At 45.9% G+C, this 20,585-nt stretch overlaps 1 protein-coding gene across 5 annotated transcripts in view; it reads left to right on the top strand.

The window, feature by feature from the left end:
- MPHOSPH9 (M-phase phosphoprotein 9) overlaps positions 1-20,585 on the top strand; it is a 285,436-nt gene that overhangs the window by 75,802 nt on the left and 189,049 nt on the right. For 3 of the 5 annotated variants that reach the window (XM_073586083.1, XM_073586081.1, XM_073586085.1), the window contains exon 3: positions 9,445-9,592. The exons of 1 other annotated variant lie outside the window; for it this stretch is intronic. In XM_073586083.1, the coding sequence (XP_073442184.1) occupies positions 9,445-9,592 (148 nt within the window). Of the gene's footprint in view, positions 1-4,417; positions 4,597-9,444; positions 9,593-20,585 lie in introns of all 5 variants that reach the window. One more of the 5 variants, XM_073586082.1, reaches the window with a different exon arrangement.

The raw sequence follows: 20,585 nt of genomic DNA, 5'->3' as shown, positions 1-20,585 counted from the left end.
ACCGCCTCCTCCTATGTTGGATGCCGGAGGGCGCCTGCGTTGTTCCAACAGTTCTCGGGCATGCGCAGTGCGCGCTGCCCGAGAACTGACATCAGGCTATCAAGCCTGTGTGTTTTGGAGTCCCCTGACCCCGCCCCGCAGTGTGTTATGAAGTATTCACACTGCGGGGCTGGGAATCTTGCACCTGCGCATTGAACAGCTTTAGCTTCGCCTGCCTCCATCTCCCTCCTCCACTTTAGTTTTGCTCCTTTGGCAGCGTCTGATGAGCTGTACTGCCAGTGAACCGCTCAGCTGATCTTACACTGCCAAAGGAGGAAAACGAAAGAGGAGGAGGGAGATGGAGGCAGGCGAAGCTAAAGCTGTTCAATGCGCAGGTGCAAGATTCCCAGCCCCGCAGTGTGAATACTTCATAACACACTGCGGGGCGGGATCAGGGGACTCCAAAACATGCAGGCTTCATAGCCTGATGTCAGTTCTCGGGCAGCGCGCACTGCGCATGCCAGAGAACTGTTGGAATAACGCAGGCGCCCTCCAGCATCCAACACGGGAGGAGGCGGTGCTGGACGCTACAGGGGGTTGATGGACAGCTGGGAGACGGCTTAAATAGAGGGACACGCCGTACCTCTCTGACTAATTCCAGGTATGAGGACCTAATTATAAAAGTCAATATTTCGCCGTTAATGGGGGTCAAAACAGAAGAGCCACCTTCACAGAATGCAGCCTTAGTGCTGCTGATGGTGGCTCTTTTAGTTAAAAACGCCCTGGGGGTGACAGGTTCCCTTTAAGATTAAGGCTGTGTGCCCACGATGCGATTTTTAAGCGTTTTTCGGCCCGAAAACGCTGCAAAAACGTTTAAAAATCGTGTACAGAACGCCCCCCATGCATTCCTATGGCATTCCGCACATGCTGTGCTAATGCTGCGCTTTTTTCCGCGGCGGAAACGCATCGCGGAAAAAATCGCAGCATGGTCATTCTTTTGTGCGGAATCGCAAAGAATTGCCGCACCCATAGGAATGCATGAGAATCGCTTACTTCCCGCATGTGGCTATGCCCACCATGCGGGAAGTTAAGCGTCTCATGTGCGGTTGGTACCCACGGTGTGGAGGAGAGGAGACTGTCCTCCAGGCCCTGGGTACCATACCCCTGTTAAAAAAAAAAGAATAAAAAATAAAAAATCGGGGTATGTTTACCTTCCGACGTCCCGAGCTGCATTCCCGGCCTAAGCGTTCCTAGTAATACCTTGCGGCACGGTCCTGTGATGACGTGGTCTCGCGAGATCGCTATAGTAACGCGAGACCAACGTCATCACAGGTCTCGCAAGGCATTACTGGGAACGCTGTGGCCCGGGATGGCAGCGCGGGACGTCGGAAGGTAAATAAACCCCGATTTTTTATTTTTTTATCATTTTTAACATTTTATCTTTTACTATTGATGCCGCATAGGCGGCCTCAATAGTAAAAAGCTGCTCACACTTGTTAAACACTATGTTTGACGAGTGTGACCAACCTGTCAATCACTTTCCAAGCGATGCTTTAAATCGCTTGGAAAGTGCTTGAGAAAATCGTGAACAGAATCGCGGTGAAATCGCGCGGGAAAAAAAGTGAGATTTCTGGAAAGGAGTCCGGTTTTTAGTGTGCGTTTTAACACGCAACGTGGGCACATAGCCTTAATCTGTTTTTATTTATATAAGAAATTACATTCTCCACCTACTCGTCTGACCCTTTATTGTAATTACGGTAATCCATTTTCTCATTTAATATAATTTTACCGTTATTACGTCGACTATTTAATTATTTGGAAAGGTGAGGAGGTGGAGGACTTAATTTCTTATATAAATAAAAACAAATTTAATCTTAAATTTACTCTTTGTCTGACATAACATTCCAGTTGGAGAACTGATAAAAACAAAGAGAAACTGTTGTCATGATAATTTCATTGTAGAATCTAGAAAGGTTCTAACCAGACTGAAATATAGAGGCTATTCAGACTGGACTTTAGCCCCTTAACGACCTCCGATACGTCTTTTAACGGTGGTAATTAAGGCCACTTAAACCACAGTGCTGTTAATTCACGGCGCTGTGGAGAAAGTAAATAGCGCCCCCCAGTGTCGGATTTTTTCTGGGAGACCCCAGAGAACATGAATCGGGTCGGATTTTACCGACCCTGCTTTTGTGATCGCCGTTATTAACCCTATAACGGCGATTGCAAAAAAAAAAAGGCCGCGATTTTCCATTTAATTTCTCTTTCCTCTGATGTGATCGCACATCAGAGGAGAGAGAAATAGGGTCCCCGATCCCCCCCCTGTACCTCCCAGTGGTCTTGGATTCCCTCCCGGTGGTCCTCTGTCCCGCCGGCGTCCTCCGGTGGGTGCCGCCATCTTGGATCCGGAAGAAAATGGTGGGCGCATGCGCAGTGCGCCTGCCGCGAATCTGCCAGCTGGCAGATCCATTTTGATCACTATGATAAACTATCATAGTGATCAAAATAAAAAAATAATAAATAACCCCCCCGTTTATCACCCCCTTAGTTAGGCAAACATAATGAAATAAAGAAAATATTTTTTTTTTCATTTTTCCATTAGGGTTAGGGCTAGAGTTGGAGCTAGGGTTAGGGTTAGAATTAGGGTTAGGGCGAATTAGGATTAGGGTTAGAATTAGGGTTGGGATTAGGGTAGGAGCAAGAATTGAGGGGTTTCCACTATTTACCAACTTTGGGGGTCTAATTTCTCCTGTTACCCTTGGGAAAATAAAAAAATTGGGGGCTAAAAAAATCACTTTTGTGGAAAACAAAAATACTTTTGTATTTTCACGGCTCTGCGTTATAAACTTTTGTGAAGCACTTCGGGGTTCAAAGTGCTCACCACACATCTAGATAAGCTCCTTCAGGGGTCTAGTTTCGAAAATGGGGTCACTTGTGGGGGGTTTATACTGTTTAGGCACATCAGAGGTTCTGCAAACGCAACATGACGCCCGCAGACCATTCCATCAAAGTCTACATTTCAAAATGGTGGTCCTTCTCTACCGAGCTCTCCCATGTGCCCAAACAGTGGTCCCCCCCCCACAAATGGGGTATCAGCGTACTCAGGACAAATTGCTCAACAACTTTTGGGGTCCAATTTCTCCTGTTACCCTTTGGAAAATATAAAAGGGCGGGCTAAAAAATCATTTTTGAGGAAAAAAATGATTTTTTTATTTTCACGGCTCTGCGTTTATAAACTTCTGTGAAGCACTTGGGGGTTCAAAGTGCTCACCACATATCTAGATAAGCTCCTTCGGGGGTCTATTTTCCAAGATGGGGTCACTTGTGGGGGGTTTATACTGTTTAGACACATCAAGGGCTCTGCAAACGCAACAAAACGCCCGCAGACCATTCCATCAAAGTCTGAATTCCAAAATGGCACTCCTTCCCTTCCAAGCTCTCCCATGTGCCCAAACAGTGGTTCCCCCCCACATATGGGGTATCAGCGTACTCAGGACAAATTGCACAACAACTTTTCTGGTCCAATTTCTCCTGTTACCCTTAGGAAAATAAAAATAATGGGCTAAAAAATCATTTTTGAGGAAAAAAAAATGATTTTTAATTTTCACGGCTCTGCATCTATAAACTTCTGTGAAGCACTTGGGGGTTCAAAGTGCTCACCACATATCTAGATAAGCTCCTTCAGGGGTCTAGTTTCCAAAATGGGGTCACTTGTGGGGGGTTTATACTGTTTAGGCACATCAGTGGCTCTGCAAACGCAGACCATTCCATCAAAGTCTGCATTCCAAAATACGTTTAGTAGAAAACACCGTGTGCACTACTGTAGTGGTGCCAAGTTAGGTTCCCACTTGTCCATTTACCACGTCCAGGAGGACCAGGCTGCGCTGATATTTTCAACTATTAAGATTATTCTGCGTTACAGCAGCATTCTGGCCATTTGATTACTGGCGTTATCAGTGTATAACATAAAAAGCGCCCTCCTTCAAGCTACTTTCAAACATACTAGCACATAACTGATGAAGGTCTATATTGACCAAAACGTTTTCTGGTACTAAAATAAACTGCCTCACCAAGCATTAAGTTGAGTGCCAGGTTTTCATTTTATGCATTCCAAAATGGCGCTCCTTCCCTTCCGAGCTCTCCTATGCGCACAAACAGTGGTTCCCCCCCACATATGGGGTATCATCGTACTCGGGACAACTTGCACAACATCTTTCGTGGTCCAATTTCTCCTGTTACCCTTGAGAAAATAAAACATAGCGGGTTAAATTATCATTTTTGAGGAAAAAAAAGTGATTATTTTATTTTCACTGCTCTGCATTATAAACTTCTGTGAAGCACTTGGGGGTTCAAAGTTCTCACTACATAACTAGATAAGTTCCTTAAGTGGTCTAGTTTCCAAAATAGTGTCACTTCTTTGGTTTTTTTCACTGTTTAGGCACACCAGGGGCTCTCCAAAAGCGACATGGCGTCCAATCTCAATTCCAGCCAATTCTGCATTGAAAAAGTCAAACGGCGCTCCCTCCCTTGCGAACTCTGCCGTGCGCCCAAACAGTGGTTTACCCCCACATATGGGGTATCAGCGTACTCAGGACAAATCGTTCAACAACTGTGTGGGTATGATTTCTCCTGTTACCCTTGTAAAAATAAAAATTTGGGGGCGAAAAGATCTTGTGTGGAAAAAAAATTATTTTTTATTTTCAGGGCTCTACGTTATAAACTTCTGTGAAGCACTTGAAGGTTCAAAGTGCTCACCACACATTTAGAAAAGTTCCTTAATGGGTCTAGTTTCCAAAATGGGGTCACTTGTTGGGGGTTTCCACTGTTTAGGAACATCAGGGGCTCTCTGAACGCAATATGGCATCCGATCCCAATTCCAGCCAATTCTGCGTTGAAAAAGTCAAACGGCGCTCCCTCCCTTGCGAGCTCTGCCGTGCGCTGAAAAAGTGGTTTACCCCCACATTTTGGGTATCAGCATATTCAGGAGAAATTGCACAACAAATTTTGTGGTTCATTTTCTCTTTTAACACTTGTGAAAATAAAAAATAATGGTTCTGAAGTAAATTTTGTGCAAAATAAAGTAAATGTTAATTTTTTCCTTCCACATTGCTTTAGTTCCTGTGAAGCACGTAAAGGGTTAATAAACTTCTTGAAGGTGGTTTTGAGCACCTTGAGGGGTCTAGTTTTTAGAATGGTGTCACTTTTGGGTATTTTCTGTCATGTACACCCCTCAAAATGACTTTAAATATGATGTGGTCCCTAAAAAAAAAATGGTTTTGTAAATTTTGTTGTGAAAATGAGAGATCACTAGTCAACTTTTAACCCTTATAACTTCCTAACAAAACAATATTTTGTTTCCAAAATTGTGCTGATGTAAAGTAGACATGTGGGAAATGTTATTTATTAAGAAATTTGTGTGATACATCTCTCTGATTTAAGGGCATAAAAATTTAAAGTTTTAAAATTGCAAAATTTTCGCCATATTTCTGTTTTTTTCATAAATAAACACAAGACATTTCAAAGAAATTTTACCACTAACATGAAGTACAATATGTCATAAAAAAACACTTCTCAGAATCAGCGGGATGCGTTAAAGCGTTCCAGAGTTATAACCTCATAACGTGACAGTGGTCAGAGTTGTAAAAATTGGCCTGGTCATTAAGCTGCAAACTGGCTCTGTCACTAAGGGGTTAAAGAGCGCCAATTTGATCTTGGAAGGTATTGATAGAGAGATCCTATTATTGTATCATAACACCCCGAAAAACACCAGATGTAAAAATACAGTGGATACTGAAAGTATTCAGAGCCCTTTTAAATTTTTCACTCTTTGTTTCATTGCAGCCATTTGGTAAATTCAAAAAAGTTCACTTTTTTCTCATTAATGTACACTCTGCACCCCATCTTGACTGAAAAAACAGAAATGTAGAAATTTTTGCAAATTTTTATAAAAGAAAAACTGAAATATCACATGGTCATAAGTATTCAGACCCATTGCTCAGTATTGAGTAGAAGCACCCTTTTGAGCTAGTACAGCCATGAGTCGTCTTGGGAATGATGCAACAAGTTTTTCACACCTGGATTTGGGGACCCCCTGCCATTCTTCCTTGCAGATCTTCTCAAGTTCCATGAGGTTGGATGGTGAACGTTGGTGGACAGCCTTTTTCAGATCTCTCTAGAGATGCTCAATTGGGTTTAGCTAACGGTTCTGGCTCGGCCAGTCAAGAATGGTCACAGAGTTGTTCTGAAGCCACTCCTTTGTTATTTTAGCTGTGTGCTTATTGTCATTGTCTTGTTGGAAAGTGAACCTTTGGCCAAGTCTGAGGTCCAGAGCACTCTGGAAGAGGTTTTCATCCAGGATATCTCTGTACTTGGCCCCATTCATGTTTCCTTCAATTGCAACCAGTCGTCCTGTCACTACAGCTGAAAAACACCCCCATAGCTTGATGCTGCCACCACCATGTTTCACTGTTGGGATTGTATTGGGCAGGTGATGAGCAATGCCTTGTTTTCTCCACACATACCACTTAGAATTATCACCAAAAAGTTCTATCTTCGTCTTTTAAGACCAGAGAATCTTATTTCTCATAGTCTGGGAGTCCTTCATGTGTTTTTTAGCAAACTCTGTGTGGGCTTTCCTATGTCTTGCACTGAGGAGAGGCTTCCGTCGGGCCACTCTGCCATGAATGTCCGACTGGTGGAGGGCTGCAATGATGGGAGAAAGTTCTACAAAGTCAACTATCTCCCTACTACATCTTTGGAGCTCAGCCACAGTGATCTTGGGGTTCTTCTTGACCGCTCTCACCAAAGCTCTTCTCCCACGATTGCTCAATTTGGCTGGATGGCCAGGTCTAGGAAGAGTTTTGGTGGTCCCAAACTTCTTCCATATAAGGATTATGGAGGCCGCTGTGCTCTTAGGAACCTTGAGTACTGCAGAAATTCTTTTGTAACCTTGGCCAGATCTGTGTCTTGCCACAATTCTGTCTCTGAGCTTCTTGGCCAGTTCCTTTGACCTCATGATTCTCATTTGGTCTGACATGCACTGTGAGCTGTGAGGTCTTATATAGACAGGTGTGTGCATTTACAAATCAAGTCCTATCACTTTGATTAAACACAGCTGGGCTCCAATGAAGAAGTAGAACCATCTCGAGGATCACAAGGAAATGGACAGCTTGTGACTTAAATATGAGTGTCTGAGCAAAGGGTACTTATGACAATATGATATTTCAGTTTTTCTTTTTTAATAAATTTGCAAAAATTTGTACATTTCTGTTTTTTTTTCATTCAAGATTGGGTGCAGAGTGTACATTAATGAGAAAAAAAATAACTTTTTTTGAACTTACCAAATGGATGCAATAAAACAAAGAGTGAAAAATTTAAAGGGGTCTGAATACTTTCCGTACCCACTGTAGCTCCAATAAAACATTTATTACTTTCTCAACATAATATAATCCACAATATAATGAAATTATAGCCATCATATGAAAATATTTACTGATCTTAGATCAGAACAATAAACTATAAGAAATTTAAAAAAAAAATTGATGTCAGGTTTGTTGCCAGAAAGGCATCCACTTTGGCATGGTTACAAGATTTACATAGAGTGTGCCCACAGCTAAGAAAAAAAAAAAAAAAGCATAAAAAAATAATATATATTGTACCCAGAAATAAATATATTTTTATGAAAAAAAATAAAAACAGTACACATTTGGTATCACCGCTTCAGGAAAGACCTGACCCATAAAACTGTCCCACTAGTTATCCCCTATACTGAACACCGTAAGAAAAAAAAAGTAAAAAAACTAGGCAAAAACCGATGTTTTATCACATGCTACCGAACACATGATCCAGACCGAACCCCCAGTGGAAGATCCCCTACAATGAGGCAGATGGAGGAGCTGTGGACGATGAAGGACCTGTGATCCAGCAGTGTCCATCTTTTTAGCCGTGCATAAAAGTGTGGTGGACCACAGTTTTGTGCGCTTCTGAAAACAAGGACTCCACTGAACAGAGGCTAGACGGAGTCCAGAGTAACTCTGCTGCCTCATTAAAGTGAATGGATCCATCGGGGATTTCATCTGTCCTGTCACTAGGAAATTTAGATGGAAACCCCAAAATAAGTGCTCAGCGTAGAGCACCAGATAAATGTGATCCTAAATGTTATGTAAAATGTTCCCAATAAAAGCTTCAACTCAATCCACAAGAAAAGCAAGTCCCCACTGAGGTGCATCATCTGTCAACGGAAATATAGGGGGCTTCCACGTTACTGGTACTACAAAGGCTCTGGAAAAGTAAAATGCCTCCTCACCCCTCAAAGAAATTCAGCAAATTCTGCGCTCCCAAATCCAAATGCCCCCTTCTTTCTGAGCCCTAGTGTGACTAAGCCACATTTAGCATCCTCTGCAGTGATGAGAGCCCGCCTAATTTACAGGTGCATGTCTCCAGAAGCACGAGCTGGGCATCATGTACTGGTCACTACAACGTATTGGTCACTACAATGGCAGTTGGCAATTTTCACTCAGCAACATCCACTACTGCTTGTTTCTGGAAAACACTTATGGAGTCAAAATCATTGCTACATCTGTATAGAAATTCGTAAAGGGGTATAATTTTCAAAATGGGGTCACTTGAGGGGGTATTCTGCTCTTCTAGCACATAGGGGCTGTGTATATGAAGTCCGCAAACTATTTTAGGAAAATCTGCGCTCAATCCCTCCCAAGTCTCGCTGTGTGGCTAAGCAGTACTGTACAGGCATGTATAAAGTATTTCCACATTCAGCAGAAATTGTGGAACAAATTTTGGTGCAATTTTTACCCATTTCCCACAGAAAAAATGTAAAATCTAGGGCTAAAACTACATTTTGGTGGTAAAAATGTTATTTTTTTTTCTTCACTGCCCAATGGTATAAAATTCTGTGGCCCACCTGTGGTGTAAATATGATCACTGCACCCCTAGATGAATTTATTGAGAGGTTTCGTTTGTAAAATGGTGTCTCTTATGGGGGGGTTCTACTGTTTGTCACAGCGCAGGGTCTTCTTGCGCGCGCTGTCCGGCGCGCTCCTGCCTCCCGGCGCGTCCCCGCGCCCAGCCTCTGGCTCCCTCGGCGCCGGGCTCCCGCCCACGGCGCACAGCCTCCTGGGTGAGCTGACGCGCTAGGCCCCGCCCCCAATATGGCGGCGCCCACCGCTACATATGTCCGGCGTCAGCTCTGGTAAGACGCCTGATTATCTTATGCGGTGACGCTGTCCGCAGCTTCGCTCTCTGTGTCCTCAGGCCCTCTTGTCCTCTGTCTGTGCTGCGTTTAGTACCGTGGTTCTGCCTGCCTAACCTCGCCATACCTTTCCTGTGCTCTGCCCTCCCTGTCTCCCTGGTGCTTTCCCTCCTCTGTCCTGCCTCCTACTTCCTCTCCGCGTCTCAGTTATTTGCTGTACAGTCTGTGTTCATTTGCTTGCTTCTTTACTTCTACAGCCTCTGGTCCTGTGCCTCCCTGGGCCCCCGATTCCGCACCCACTGGCTACCGCTTCACCCTGTACACTGGCTACCGCTTCACCCTGTACGCTGCCTTCTGTCCTCGTACCTCAGTCGTCCCTTTGGTTCCCAGAGGGTCCACTTCCAGGTACTCCTTTATTTTTCCGCCACACCGTAACACTGTTCTGGCACCTCAGGGCTGCTGCCAATGTGACATGGCACCCCCAAACCAGTCCAGCAAAATCTGAACTCAAATATGACGCTTCTTCCCTTCTGAGCTTTGCACTATGCCTCAAAAGTAGTTTTCAACTTCATATGGGGTATATGTGTACTCAGAAGAAATTGCAAAATACATTTTGGGATCAATTTTCTTCTGTTACCCTTGTGAAAATAAAAAAAATGGGGCTAAAATAACATTTTTGTGGGAAAAACTAGATTTTTTTTATTTTCTCTGCTTTACATTATAAACTTCTGTGAAGCACCTGGAGGTTCAAGGTGCTCACCACACATCTACAGGGTGGGCCATTATATGGATACACCTAAATAAAATGGGAATGGTTGGTGATATCAACTTCCTGCTTGTGGCACATTAGTATATGGGAAGGGGAAAACTTTTCAAGATGGGTGGTGACCATGAGGGCCATTTTGAAGTCGGCCATTTTGGATCCAGCTATATTTTTTTCAATGTGAAGAGGGTTATTTGACATCAAACTTATTGAGAATTTGACAAGAAAAACAATGGTGTGACTGGTTTTAACGTTGCTTTATTCTTTCATGAGTTATTTACAAGTTTATGACCACTTATAAAATGAGTTCAAAGTGCTGCCCATTGTGTTGGATTGTCAATGCAAGCCTCTTCTCTCACTCTCGACACACTGATAGCAATACCGCATAAGAAATGCTAGCACAGGCTCCCAGTGTCCATTGTTACAGATGCTGCACATTTCATATCTTCACAGTATAGAGAAATGCCTTCAGTTGACCCCAAAGATAAAAGTCTAAGGGGTCATGGGTGGTCTTGTAGGGTGTCTTGCATTGAAATCTGCTGCAATGACCCGGGTACTGCATTCACCAGACATCAACACAATTTCTATCCGCTCCTCATGTGTTAACCTCTGTGACATGTCAATGGCTGTAAACAAAGAAAAACTTGTAAATAACTCATGAAAGCATAAATTTACGTTAAAACCAAGCACACCATTGTTTTTCTTGTGAAATTCTCAATAAGTTTGATGTGTCACATGACCCTCTTCCCATTGAAAAAAAATAAAGTTGGATCCAAAATGGCCGACTTCAAAATGGTGGCCATAGTTACCACCCATCTTGAAAAGTTTTCCCCCTCCCATATACTAATGTGCCACAAACAGGAAGTTGATTTCGCCAACCATTCTCATTTTATTTAGGTGTATCCATATAAATGGCCCACCCTGTAGATACATTCCTTGAGGGTCTAGTTTCCAAAATGGTGTCGCTTGTGGGGGGTTTCCACCCTTTAGGCACATCAGGGGCTCTCCAAACGCGACTTGACACCTGCAGACCATTCCATCAAAATCTATGTTCCAAAGCGTCCCTCCTTCCTTTCTGAGCCCTGCCGTATTCCCAAGCAGTAGTTTTTCACCACACACACATATATGTATATGCGTACTTAGGAAAAATTGCACAACAAATTTTGGGTTCCATTTTCTTCTGCTACCCTTCTGAAAATAAAAAAATGGTGCTAAAATTTCATTTTTGTGGAGAAAATGTGTTTTGTTCTTTTTTTTTCACGGCTCAACGTTATAAACTTGTCATGTCGGACGCTGTTCACACCACAGCATCCGGCAGGCAGAGGTAGTTCCACCTCCAGCCACTATAGCCTCAGTGGCGCCGGTTTGATCTTCAGGCTCTCGGGGGTTAATCCTGCTGGAGACCAGGTTGGAAGGTTAGTCACGCCCACGGTCTTTAAATAGTCATACTGGCATATGGGCGTCGCCGATTATAGCTTGTGTTTCATACCAAGTGGTTCCGGTCTGGAGTGGAGGTGTTCAAGAGAGAGAGATTCATATCTGGTGTCGTATGATCCGTCGTTATCCTTTCTCCTTCCCATATTTGTGTTTAGTTGTGCCCTGTTCACATTACTGTTTATTCCTGTGTGTGTGCGGCGCAGTGCAGTTTAAGTTCTCCCTGTCTGTCATTATTTGTGTGGGAGCTTTGGTGGTGTGACTCCTCACTGGGTGGAGGGTGGAGGGTTAAGTGCAGGGCTGAGCAGGAGATAAGGAAAGGTCGGAGGCTCAGGCATTTGCACCTTCAGCAAAAACCCTGGGTTGAGGGTCAGACAGGGTTTCCCCTAGTAAAAGGGACACCACAGGGGCCCCGGGTATTTCAGCCTTAGTTGAACTAAGCCCCCGTGACATTATAATCGGCCCACATTTTTTCAGGAGTCCATGGATCCATTAGATTCCATAACCCGCCAGTTGGCGGCGCTGTCCATACAGGTCTCCGAGTTGAAAGGGGCAGTTCAGCAGCAGGGCCTGGTAGTAGCAAAGGTGCAAACGGCATCTGCAGGTATCGGTGCAGAGCTGAAGTTTCCGCTGCCAGAACGATTTTCAGGCGATCGCAGCAAATTTGTCGTATTTCGGGAGGCCTGCAAATTATACTTCCGCATGCGGCCAATATCCTCAGGTAATGAGGCCCAGCGAGTAGGGCTGGTGTTGTCATTACTGAGTGGTGACCCCCAAGCATGGGCATTTTCCTTACCAGCTGACTCTGCTACATTTCATTCGGTCGATAATGTTTTTTCTGCCCTCGGGCTCATTTACGATGACCCTGACCGACTGGCTCTAGCGGAATCTAAAATCCGCGCCCTCCGCCAGGGGGAGCGCTTGGCAGAAGACTATTGTTCGGAATTTCGCCGCTGGGCTGTAGACACACAGTGGAATGACCCAGCACTGCGGAGCCAGTTTATTCATGGGGTATCAGGGAGGGTGAAACAAGCCCTCCTGATGTATGAGACTCCGGCATCATTGGAGTCTGCCATGAGTTTGGTGATACGTATTGATCGCCGTTTTCGTCAGGGGGCACAGGAGACGCTACCTCTGGGGGAAAACAGAGGTGCAGGTGTGGTTGAAGTAGATGAGTCCCCTGAACCTATGCAGATTGCTGGCGTGGCACAGGTTCAGCCTCGCGCTCCGGGATTCCGGAAGCCCGGAGCATGTTTCTACTGTGGTAAAGGAGGTCATTATGTTAACGTTTGCCCGGTACTACCTAAGAGGGTCACACCGGCGGAAAACTGTTAAGCTCAGAGGGTATGGAGGAGACCCAACTGAGCGTATGCATATCCTCCATGATGGTATCTCAATGTATGCTCCCTGCCAAGGTTATTATCGCCGGCAGAGAGCTACCTATATCAGTGTTTGTGGATAGCGGTTCCGCCACCAATCTCATAGATGAGGAGTTTGCACACACCGCCGGGTTTAAGATCGAAAAACTTCCTCACCCCATACAGGTGGTGACCATTAATGCTGTTCCCCTCCCTCAAGGGGAGATCACTGAGTTTGTGGCAGAGGTGAAACTCCACATTGGGGTCCTACATTCTGAGTCGGTTACATGTAGGGTCCTCCGTAATCTCCCAGCTCAAATGGTCCTGGGTTTTCCATGGCTGTCCAGGCACAACCCGGTAATTGATTGGAAAACTCAGGACATAGTACAATGGAGTGGTTTCTGCCAAGACAATTGCTTGGCCATATGTGTGTCCGCCGTGACGCCCAGCCTGCCGGAGGCTTTGCAGGATTTCGCGGATGTTTTCTCTGAGAAGGGTTGCTCAGAACTGCCTCCACATAGAGCCTATGACTGTGCTATTAGGTTAAAACCCGGGGCCAAATTACCTAAGGCCAGGATGTTTAATATTTCTGGTCCTGAGAGACAAGCTCTTAAAGACTACATCGCGGAGAGTCTGAGCACAGGTCACATCCGGCCTTCGTCCTCGCCTGTAGCCGCGGGGTTTTTCTTCATTAAGAAGAAAGATGGGGGGTTACGCCCGTGTCTGGATTTCCGAGAGTTAAACCAGATTACGATCCGTGATCCCTACCCAATGCCGTTGATCCCGGATTTGTTCAACCAGGTAGCGGGGGCGAAATGGTTTTCCAAGCTGGACCTCAGGGGGGCGTATAACCTCATAAGGGTCCGTCAGGGGGATGAGTGGAAGACGGCGTTTAACACTCCTGAGGGTCATTTTGAGAGTCTGGTTATGCCGTTTGGGTTGACCACCGCGCCTGCCGTTTTCCAACATTTTATTAATGATGTATTTGCTCATGTCCTGGGGAGATTTGTGATTGTATACCTGGATGATATCCTCATTTATTCTAGCGATCGGGACACTCATTTGGAGCATGTTAGGCAGGTGTTACAGTTGCTCCGGGAGAACCAGCTCTATGCTAAGCTGGAAAAATGTTTATTTTTTGTCCAGGAGTTGCCCTTTTTGGGATATATTGTGTCCGCAGCCGGTTTTAAAATGGACACCGCTAAGGTGCAAGCGGTGTTGCAATGGGAGGGGCCGGAGAGTCTGAAAGCACTCCAGCGGTTCCTTGGGTTTGCGAATTATTATAGGAAATTTATAAAACACTTTTCGACTGTCGCCAAACCGCTCACGGACATGACAAAAAAGGGTGCCGATCTGGCGAACTGGCCAGAGGTGGCTATACGTGCATTTGAGCGTCTGAAGAATAGTTTTGCTTCAGCCCCCATTCTGGTGCAACCAGACGTGTCTAAACCTTTTGTGGTAGAGGTTGATGCGTCGGAGGTGGGAGTGGGGGCAGTACTGTCTCAAGGCTCGTCCTTGAGCGAGATGCATCCATGCGCCTACTTCTCCAAGAAGCTGTCGCCGGCCGAACGGAATTATTATATCGGCAACAGGGAGTTGTTGGCCATCAAACTGGCTTTTGAGGAATGGCGACACTTCTTGGAGGGGGCGGCTCACCAGGTCACAGTTATCACCGACCATAAGAATCTGGGGGGAGAACCGCGGGAAGAGCCGGTACCCATCCTCCAGAAAGGGGTAGTGGTCTCGGCTCTCACGACTGAGGTAGAGGCGGAGATTGCCGAGGCCCAAGAGGAGGTACCACCAGGACTTCCCGCCAACAAATCATTTGTACCCCTGCATCTTCGGCCTAAGGTGTTGAAGGAACACCACGATTCGGTACTGGCTGGTCACCCAGGGGTGAAGGGCACCTTAGAGCTGGTATCGCGTCGTTTCTGGTGGCCCAAAATCCGGCAGGATGTGGTCTCGTACGTGGCAGCTTGCATCACGTGCGCTAGGGCTAAGTCACCCCGAACCCGTCCTGCTGGCACGCTACAGCCTCTGGGGGTACCCAATAGGCCATGGACAGAAATCTCCATGGATTTTATCACTGACTTGCCAGCCTCGGCAGGGAACACGGTCATCCTGGTGGTGGTTGACCGTTTTTCAAAGATGGCGCATTTTGTGGCGTTGTCCTCTTTGCCCAATGCTAAGACGTTGGCTCAGGTATTTGTGAAGGAGGTGGTCAGACTCCACGGAGTACCGTCTGACATAGTATCTGATAGGGGTACGCAATTTGTGGCGAGGTTTTGGAAAGCTTTTTGCTCAAGGTTGGGGATCAAGTTGTCACATTCATCGGCGTTTCATCCAGTCTAATGGACAAACTGAGCGCATGAACCAAAATCTAGAACAGTATTTACGATGCTTTGTGTCCGACAACCAGGAGGAGTGGTCTACTTTCCTTCCTCTGGCCGAATTCGCATTAAATAATCACCGCCAAGAGTCATCAGGAGAGTCTCCATTCTTTTGTGTGTACGGTCAACATCCTCAGTTTTGTACCTTACGTCAGGGTGACTCCGGGGGTGTCCCGGAGGAGGATCAGCTAGGAGCCCAATTGTCATCAGTCTGGAGGCGGGTGAAACAGCGTTTGTTGAGCATGAGTGCCAGGTACAAACGGGTGGCTGACAGTAGACGCGTGCCAGGTCCGGACCTGTGTGTGGGTGAATGGGTGTGGTTAGCTACGAAGAACATAAAACTCAAAATCCCATCTTTAAAACTGGGTCCAAGGTTTATTGGGCCTTTTAGGATTTCTGCCATCATTAACCCAGTGGCTTATCGGTTGGAACTTCCTGCGGTGTACAGAATACATAACGTTTTTCACAGGGCTTTATTGAAAAAGGTGGTAGGCTTGGTGGACACGACGCCGATGCCACCTCCAGTCATGGTGGATGGCGAGTTAGAGTTCGAGGTCGCCAAGGTAGTGGACTCTCGAGTAGTACGCCGTACTCTTCAGTATTTGGTGCACTGGCGGGGGTATGGTCCAGAGGAGAGGTCTTGGGTTCCAGCCTCAGACATACATGCGGATCGGCTGGTCAGTTCTTTTCACCGTCGTCATCCGGACAAGCCGGGTCCTATGAGTCTTGAGGGCCCTGGGGTCCCTCGTAGAAGACGGGGTACTGTCATGTCGGACGCTGTTCACACCACAGCATCCGGCAGGCAGAGGTAGTTCCACCTCCAGCCACTATAGCCTCAGTGGCGCCGGTTTGATCTTCAGGCTCTCGGGGGTTAATCCTGCTGGAGACCAGGTTGGAAGGTTAGTCACGCCCACGGTCTTTAAATAGTCATACTGGCATATGGGCGTCGCCGATTATTGCTTGTGTTTCATACCAAGTGGTTCCGGTCTGGAGTGGAGGTGTTCAAGAGAGAGAGATTAATATCTGGTGTCGTATGATCCGTCGTTATCCTTTCTCCTTCCCATATTTGTGTTTAGTTGTGCCCTGTTCACATTACTGTTTATTCCTGTGTGTGTGCGGCGCAGTGCAGTTTAAGTTCTCCCTGTCTGTCATTATTTGTGTGGGAGCTTTGGTGGTGTGACTCCTCACTGGGTGGAGGGTGGAGGGTTAAGTGCAGGGCTGAGCAGGAGATAAGGAAAGGTCGGAGGCTCAGGCATTTGCACCTTCAGCAAAAACCCTGGGTTGAGGGTCAGACAGGGTTTCCCCTAGTAAAAGGGACACCACAGGGGCCCCGGGTATTTCAGCCTTAGTTGAACTAAGCCCCCGTGACAAAACTTTTGTGAAGCACCTGGGGGTTTAAGGTGCTCAGCACACATCTAGATAAAGTCCCTGATGGGTGTAGTTTTTCAAAATTGTGTCACATTTGGATACTGTTTAGGCACATTAAGGGATCTCCAAACGCGACATGGCTTCCGCTAATTGTAATGTGGTCCCTAAAAAAATGGTTTTGTAAATTTTGTTGGAAAAATAGAAGTCGCTAGTCAACTTTTAAGCCTTATAACTTCCCAGCAAAAAATATGGTTTAAAAAATTATACTGCTGTAAAATAGACATGTGGGAAATGTTATGTATTAACTATTTTGTGTGACATAACTCTCTGATTTAAGGGCATAAAAGTTTGAAAGTTTGAAAATTGCTAAATTGTTACCAAATTTCCATTTTTTTCCCCCGCAAATAAACACAAGTCATATTGAAGAAATTTTACCACTGTCATGAAGTACAGTATGTCACAAAAAAACATTCTCAGAATAAGTGGGATCTGTTGAAGCATTCCAGATTTATTACCACATGAAGTGACATTGGTCAGAATTGTAAAATTTGGCCTGTTCATGAAGGTGAAAACAGCCTTGGGGGTAAAGGAGATAAGAACAATTAATTTTTTTTTTGTGCTTTTATTTTTCCTCCCCTTGTTCTAAGAACCATAATATTTTTTTTTATCTCTCACTCAACATAGTAGCCAGGGCCGACGCCAGTACCCGGTGCACCCGGATGTCATGGCTCAGGACAGGATTTCCTTCTCCTTCCGTGTAAGATAGGAACAGTTAGGCTTGAGACTCCATTGAAAGTTGTGGCCATTGACTCCACTCCTCTCACCAAGTGGGGAATCACTTATGTCTCTGAGGTGTTCTTGCTCAAGGTGGGCCCTGTACATGTGGAACATATAACTTGTTTTGGACAATTTACCTGTGGGGTTAGTTCTGGGTTTTCCCTAGTTGCAACGTTACAATTCTGTCATTAATTGGGAAACCAGAGAAATTGTCCAATTGGGGTCAAATTGTGTTAACCAATGTTGTAATTCTGTGTCTGTTTCGTCTTTCGGTCCGGAGGGTATTCCAGAATACCTGAGTTCAAAGACGTGTTCTCCGAAAACGAGGCTGAGGTTTTGCCACCACATCGGCCTTTTGATTGCACCATTGATTTAATTCCGGGTGCTAAATTAAACAAGGCCCGTTTATTTAACCTTTCGGGTCCTGAGCGGGTTGCCATGAAGGAGTATATTTCCGAGAGCCTTTGCAAGGGGCATATCTGCCCTTCGGTTTCTCCTGTGGCAGCTGGATTTTTTTTTTGTAAAAAAAAAAAAAAAAAAAAAGAGGGTGGTTTGCGCCCATGCCTCGACTTTCGGGAACTCAATAAGATCACGGTGAGAAACGGGTACCCACTCCCTCTCATTCCCGATCTATGTGATAAGTTTTACGGGGCAAAATGGTTTTCTAAATTGGATTTACGTGGAGCCTACAACTTGATCAGGGTTCGAGAGGGGGACGAGTGGAAGACGGCGTTTCTCACATCTGAAGGTCTCTTTGAGGATCTAGTCATGCCCTTTGGCTTGACAAACGCTCCAGCCGTTTTTCAAAATTTTATAAATTTTGTGTTTTCTGACTTCATCGGTCGCTTTGTGGTTATATATCTTGATGATATCTTGATTTATCCCTCTGACAGACAAACCCATTTGGGCCATTTGCGTACTGTTCTCCAGAGACTTAGGGAGAATCAACTTTTTGCTAAGTTGGAAAAATGTTCGTTCTTTGTTCAAGAATTGTCATTTTTGGGGTTTATTGTGTCTAAGGAGGGTTTTCGCATGGATCCCAAGAAGGTCCAGGCTATCTTTGTTTGGGTGCAGCCTCAAGATTTGAAAGGTTAACAGCTCTTCTTGGGGCTCGCAAATTATTACAGGAAATTTATCAGGGGATTTTCGCAGATGGTTAAACCTCTTACGGATCTTATGCGTAAGGGTGCTGATGTAAAAAATAGGTCAACATCTGCCGTGGAATCTTTTTTGGCATTAAAGAAGTGTTTTAAGTCCGCTCCGGTGCAACCGGATCCATCCAGACGGTTTTTTTGTGGAGGTTGATGCTTTTGAGGTGGTTGTGGCTGATATCTCATCTGAGTTAGAACAAGAGATCATTGAGGCTCAGTCTCTTGCTCCTAGGTCCAAACCGGTTGGTAAATTGTTTGTCCCTGTACAATTTCGCCTAAGGCTCCACGCGTTCCACATGTCGGTTTTGAGTGGACATCCTGGGATCTCATCCACTTGTGGGGCCGTGGCTAGGGTTTTTTGGTGGCCCTCGCTGGTTGCCGATGTCAAAAAGTTTGTGTCTGCATGTGAAGTTTGTGCTCGTACTAAGAGCTCTCATAGCCGGCCGGCTATTCCCAGGGGAATTGGTACCTTTGCCAATTCCTGATAGACCATGGACTCACCTGTCCATGGATTTTATCACCAATCTCCCTCCATCCAGAGGTAATACTGTTGTGTGGCTGGTGGTGGACAGGTTCTCTAAGTAAGCCCATTTTGTACCCTTCTCTGCGTTGCCCTCTGCAGAGACCTTGTCCAGGCTGTATGTGCAACATATGTGCGTCTGCATGGTGTGCCATTGAATGTGGTGTCTGACAGGGGCATTCAATTCATCGCTAAGTTCTGGAAGGCGTTTAGTAAAAAATTAGGTATTACCCTCCCTGTCCTTTTCTTTGCATATTACCCGGAGTCAAATGGTCAGACCGAATGTACGAATAAGTCTTTGGAACAAATTCTGCGATGTCTATCCTCTACTAGACAGGATGATTGGTGTGATGCCTTGCCTCTGGCTGAGTTTTCTTAGTCAGACCACTGATATGTCGCCATTTCTTGGCAATTATGGGTTTGATCCGCATTTTGGGGAGTTTTCACACTTGGATTCCGGCTGTCCTGGAGCTGAGGGGGCTGTTCAGCATTTAAAAGAGTTGTGGATGGAGGTGCGTCAAAGCATTACCAAGGCTCAGAATCGGTACAACTTTTTTTGCGGATAAGAAGCGAGTGCCTTGCCCAACTTTCCGGGTAGGGGAGAAGGTGTGGTTATCCACTCGAAACATTAAACTGAAGGTTCCCTCTGCTAAATTGTGTCCTAAGTTCAACGGTCCATATGAAATTTTTGAGATTATCAATCCGATCGCCTTTAGGTTATGTCTCCCAGCCTCCTTTAAGATTTCCAGTGTTTTTCATAAATCTCTTCTGAAGCCTTTGGGAACAGTTAATGAGGGTTCTTTGTCTGCTGCTCCCCCGGTCTTGGTAGATGGTCACATGGAGTACGAGGTGGGACGCATTGTGGATTCTTGGTGGGTGCGTGGTACCTTGCAGTATCTTGTACACTGGATGGGGTATAGTCCGGAGGATCGGTCGTGGGTCCCGGCTCGTTCCGCACATGCTGATCTTCTGGTCCGGGCGTTTCATGCCTGGGAAGCCTGGGGGTCCGGTACCCCCCCCGTTAAGAGGGGGGTACTGTCATGGCTCAGAACCGGATTTCCTTCTCTGTCCTGGGCTTGTTTGGGTTAACTATGCATGGCCTCCCTTTGGTTTGGGGAGGGCTATTTTAACCCGCCCTGGTGCTGGCTCTTTGTCAGTGATACCACTGGTTCCTCTGTGTGCTTGTATTGTGCATGAATCGGCTTGTCCCTCGTTTTGTGTCTGCCTTGTGATTCTGTACTTCTGATATTTCTCTCTGACTCTGACCTTTTGGCTAAGTTCTCTGACTTCCCTCCCACCTGCGCCCCTGGTTACTGCATTCCTGTCTGGTTTCTGACTTCGCCTTTGTACTGCATCATTCTGCTTCCTCATTCCTAGGACACTGCGCTTCCCTCTGGTTACTGAACTCGGCTAGTCTGACCTCGCTCCCGGCTTTGCCGGCTCCCATTTTCATTTTCTCTCCCATACGGGAGCTAGCTCCACCTCCGGCCATTCCCCTGGTGGTCCTGCTCCATTGTGGCTCGCACTGAGCAGCGGCTGCACGCTCTGACACGAGATTGCTGCCTCCCTCCTTACTCCCCCTGGTGTTCATTACACCCGGCAAGTGCTGGGGCCCTGAGCAGGCGGGGGCCCATTCC

Source organism: Dendrobates tinctorius, unplaced genomic scaffold (assembly GCF_039654945.1).
Source record: "Dendrobates tinctorius isolate UK_male_01 unplaced genomic scaffold, ASM3965494v1 ptg000090l, whole genome shotgun sequence".
Classification (NCBI taxonomy): Eukaryota; Metazoa; Chordata; class Amphibia; order Anura; family Dendrobatidae; genus Dendrobates; species Dendrobates tinctorius.
This window is presented reverse-complemented; position numbering and strand designations above follow the sequence as displayed.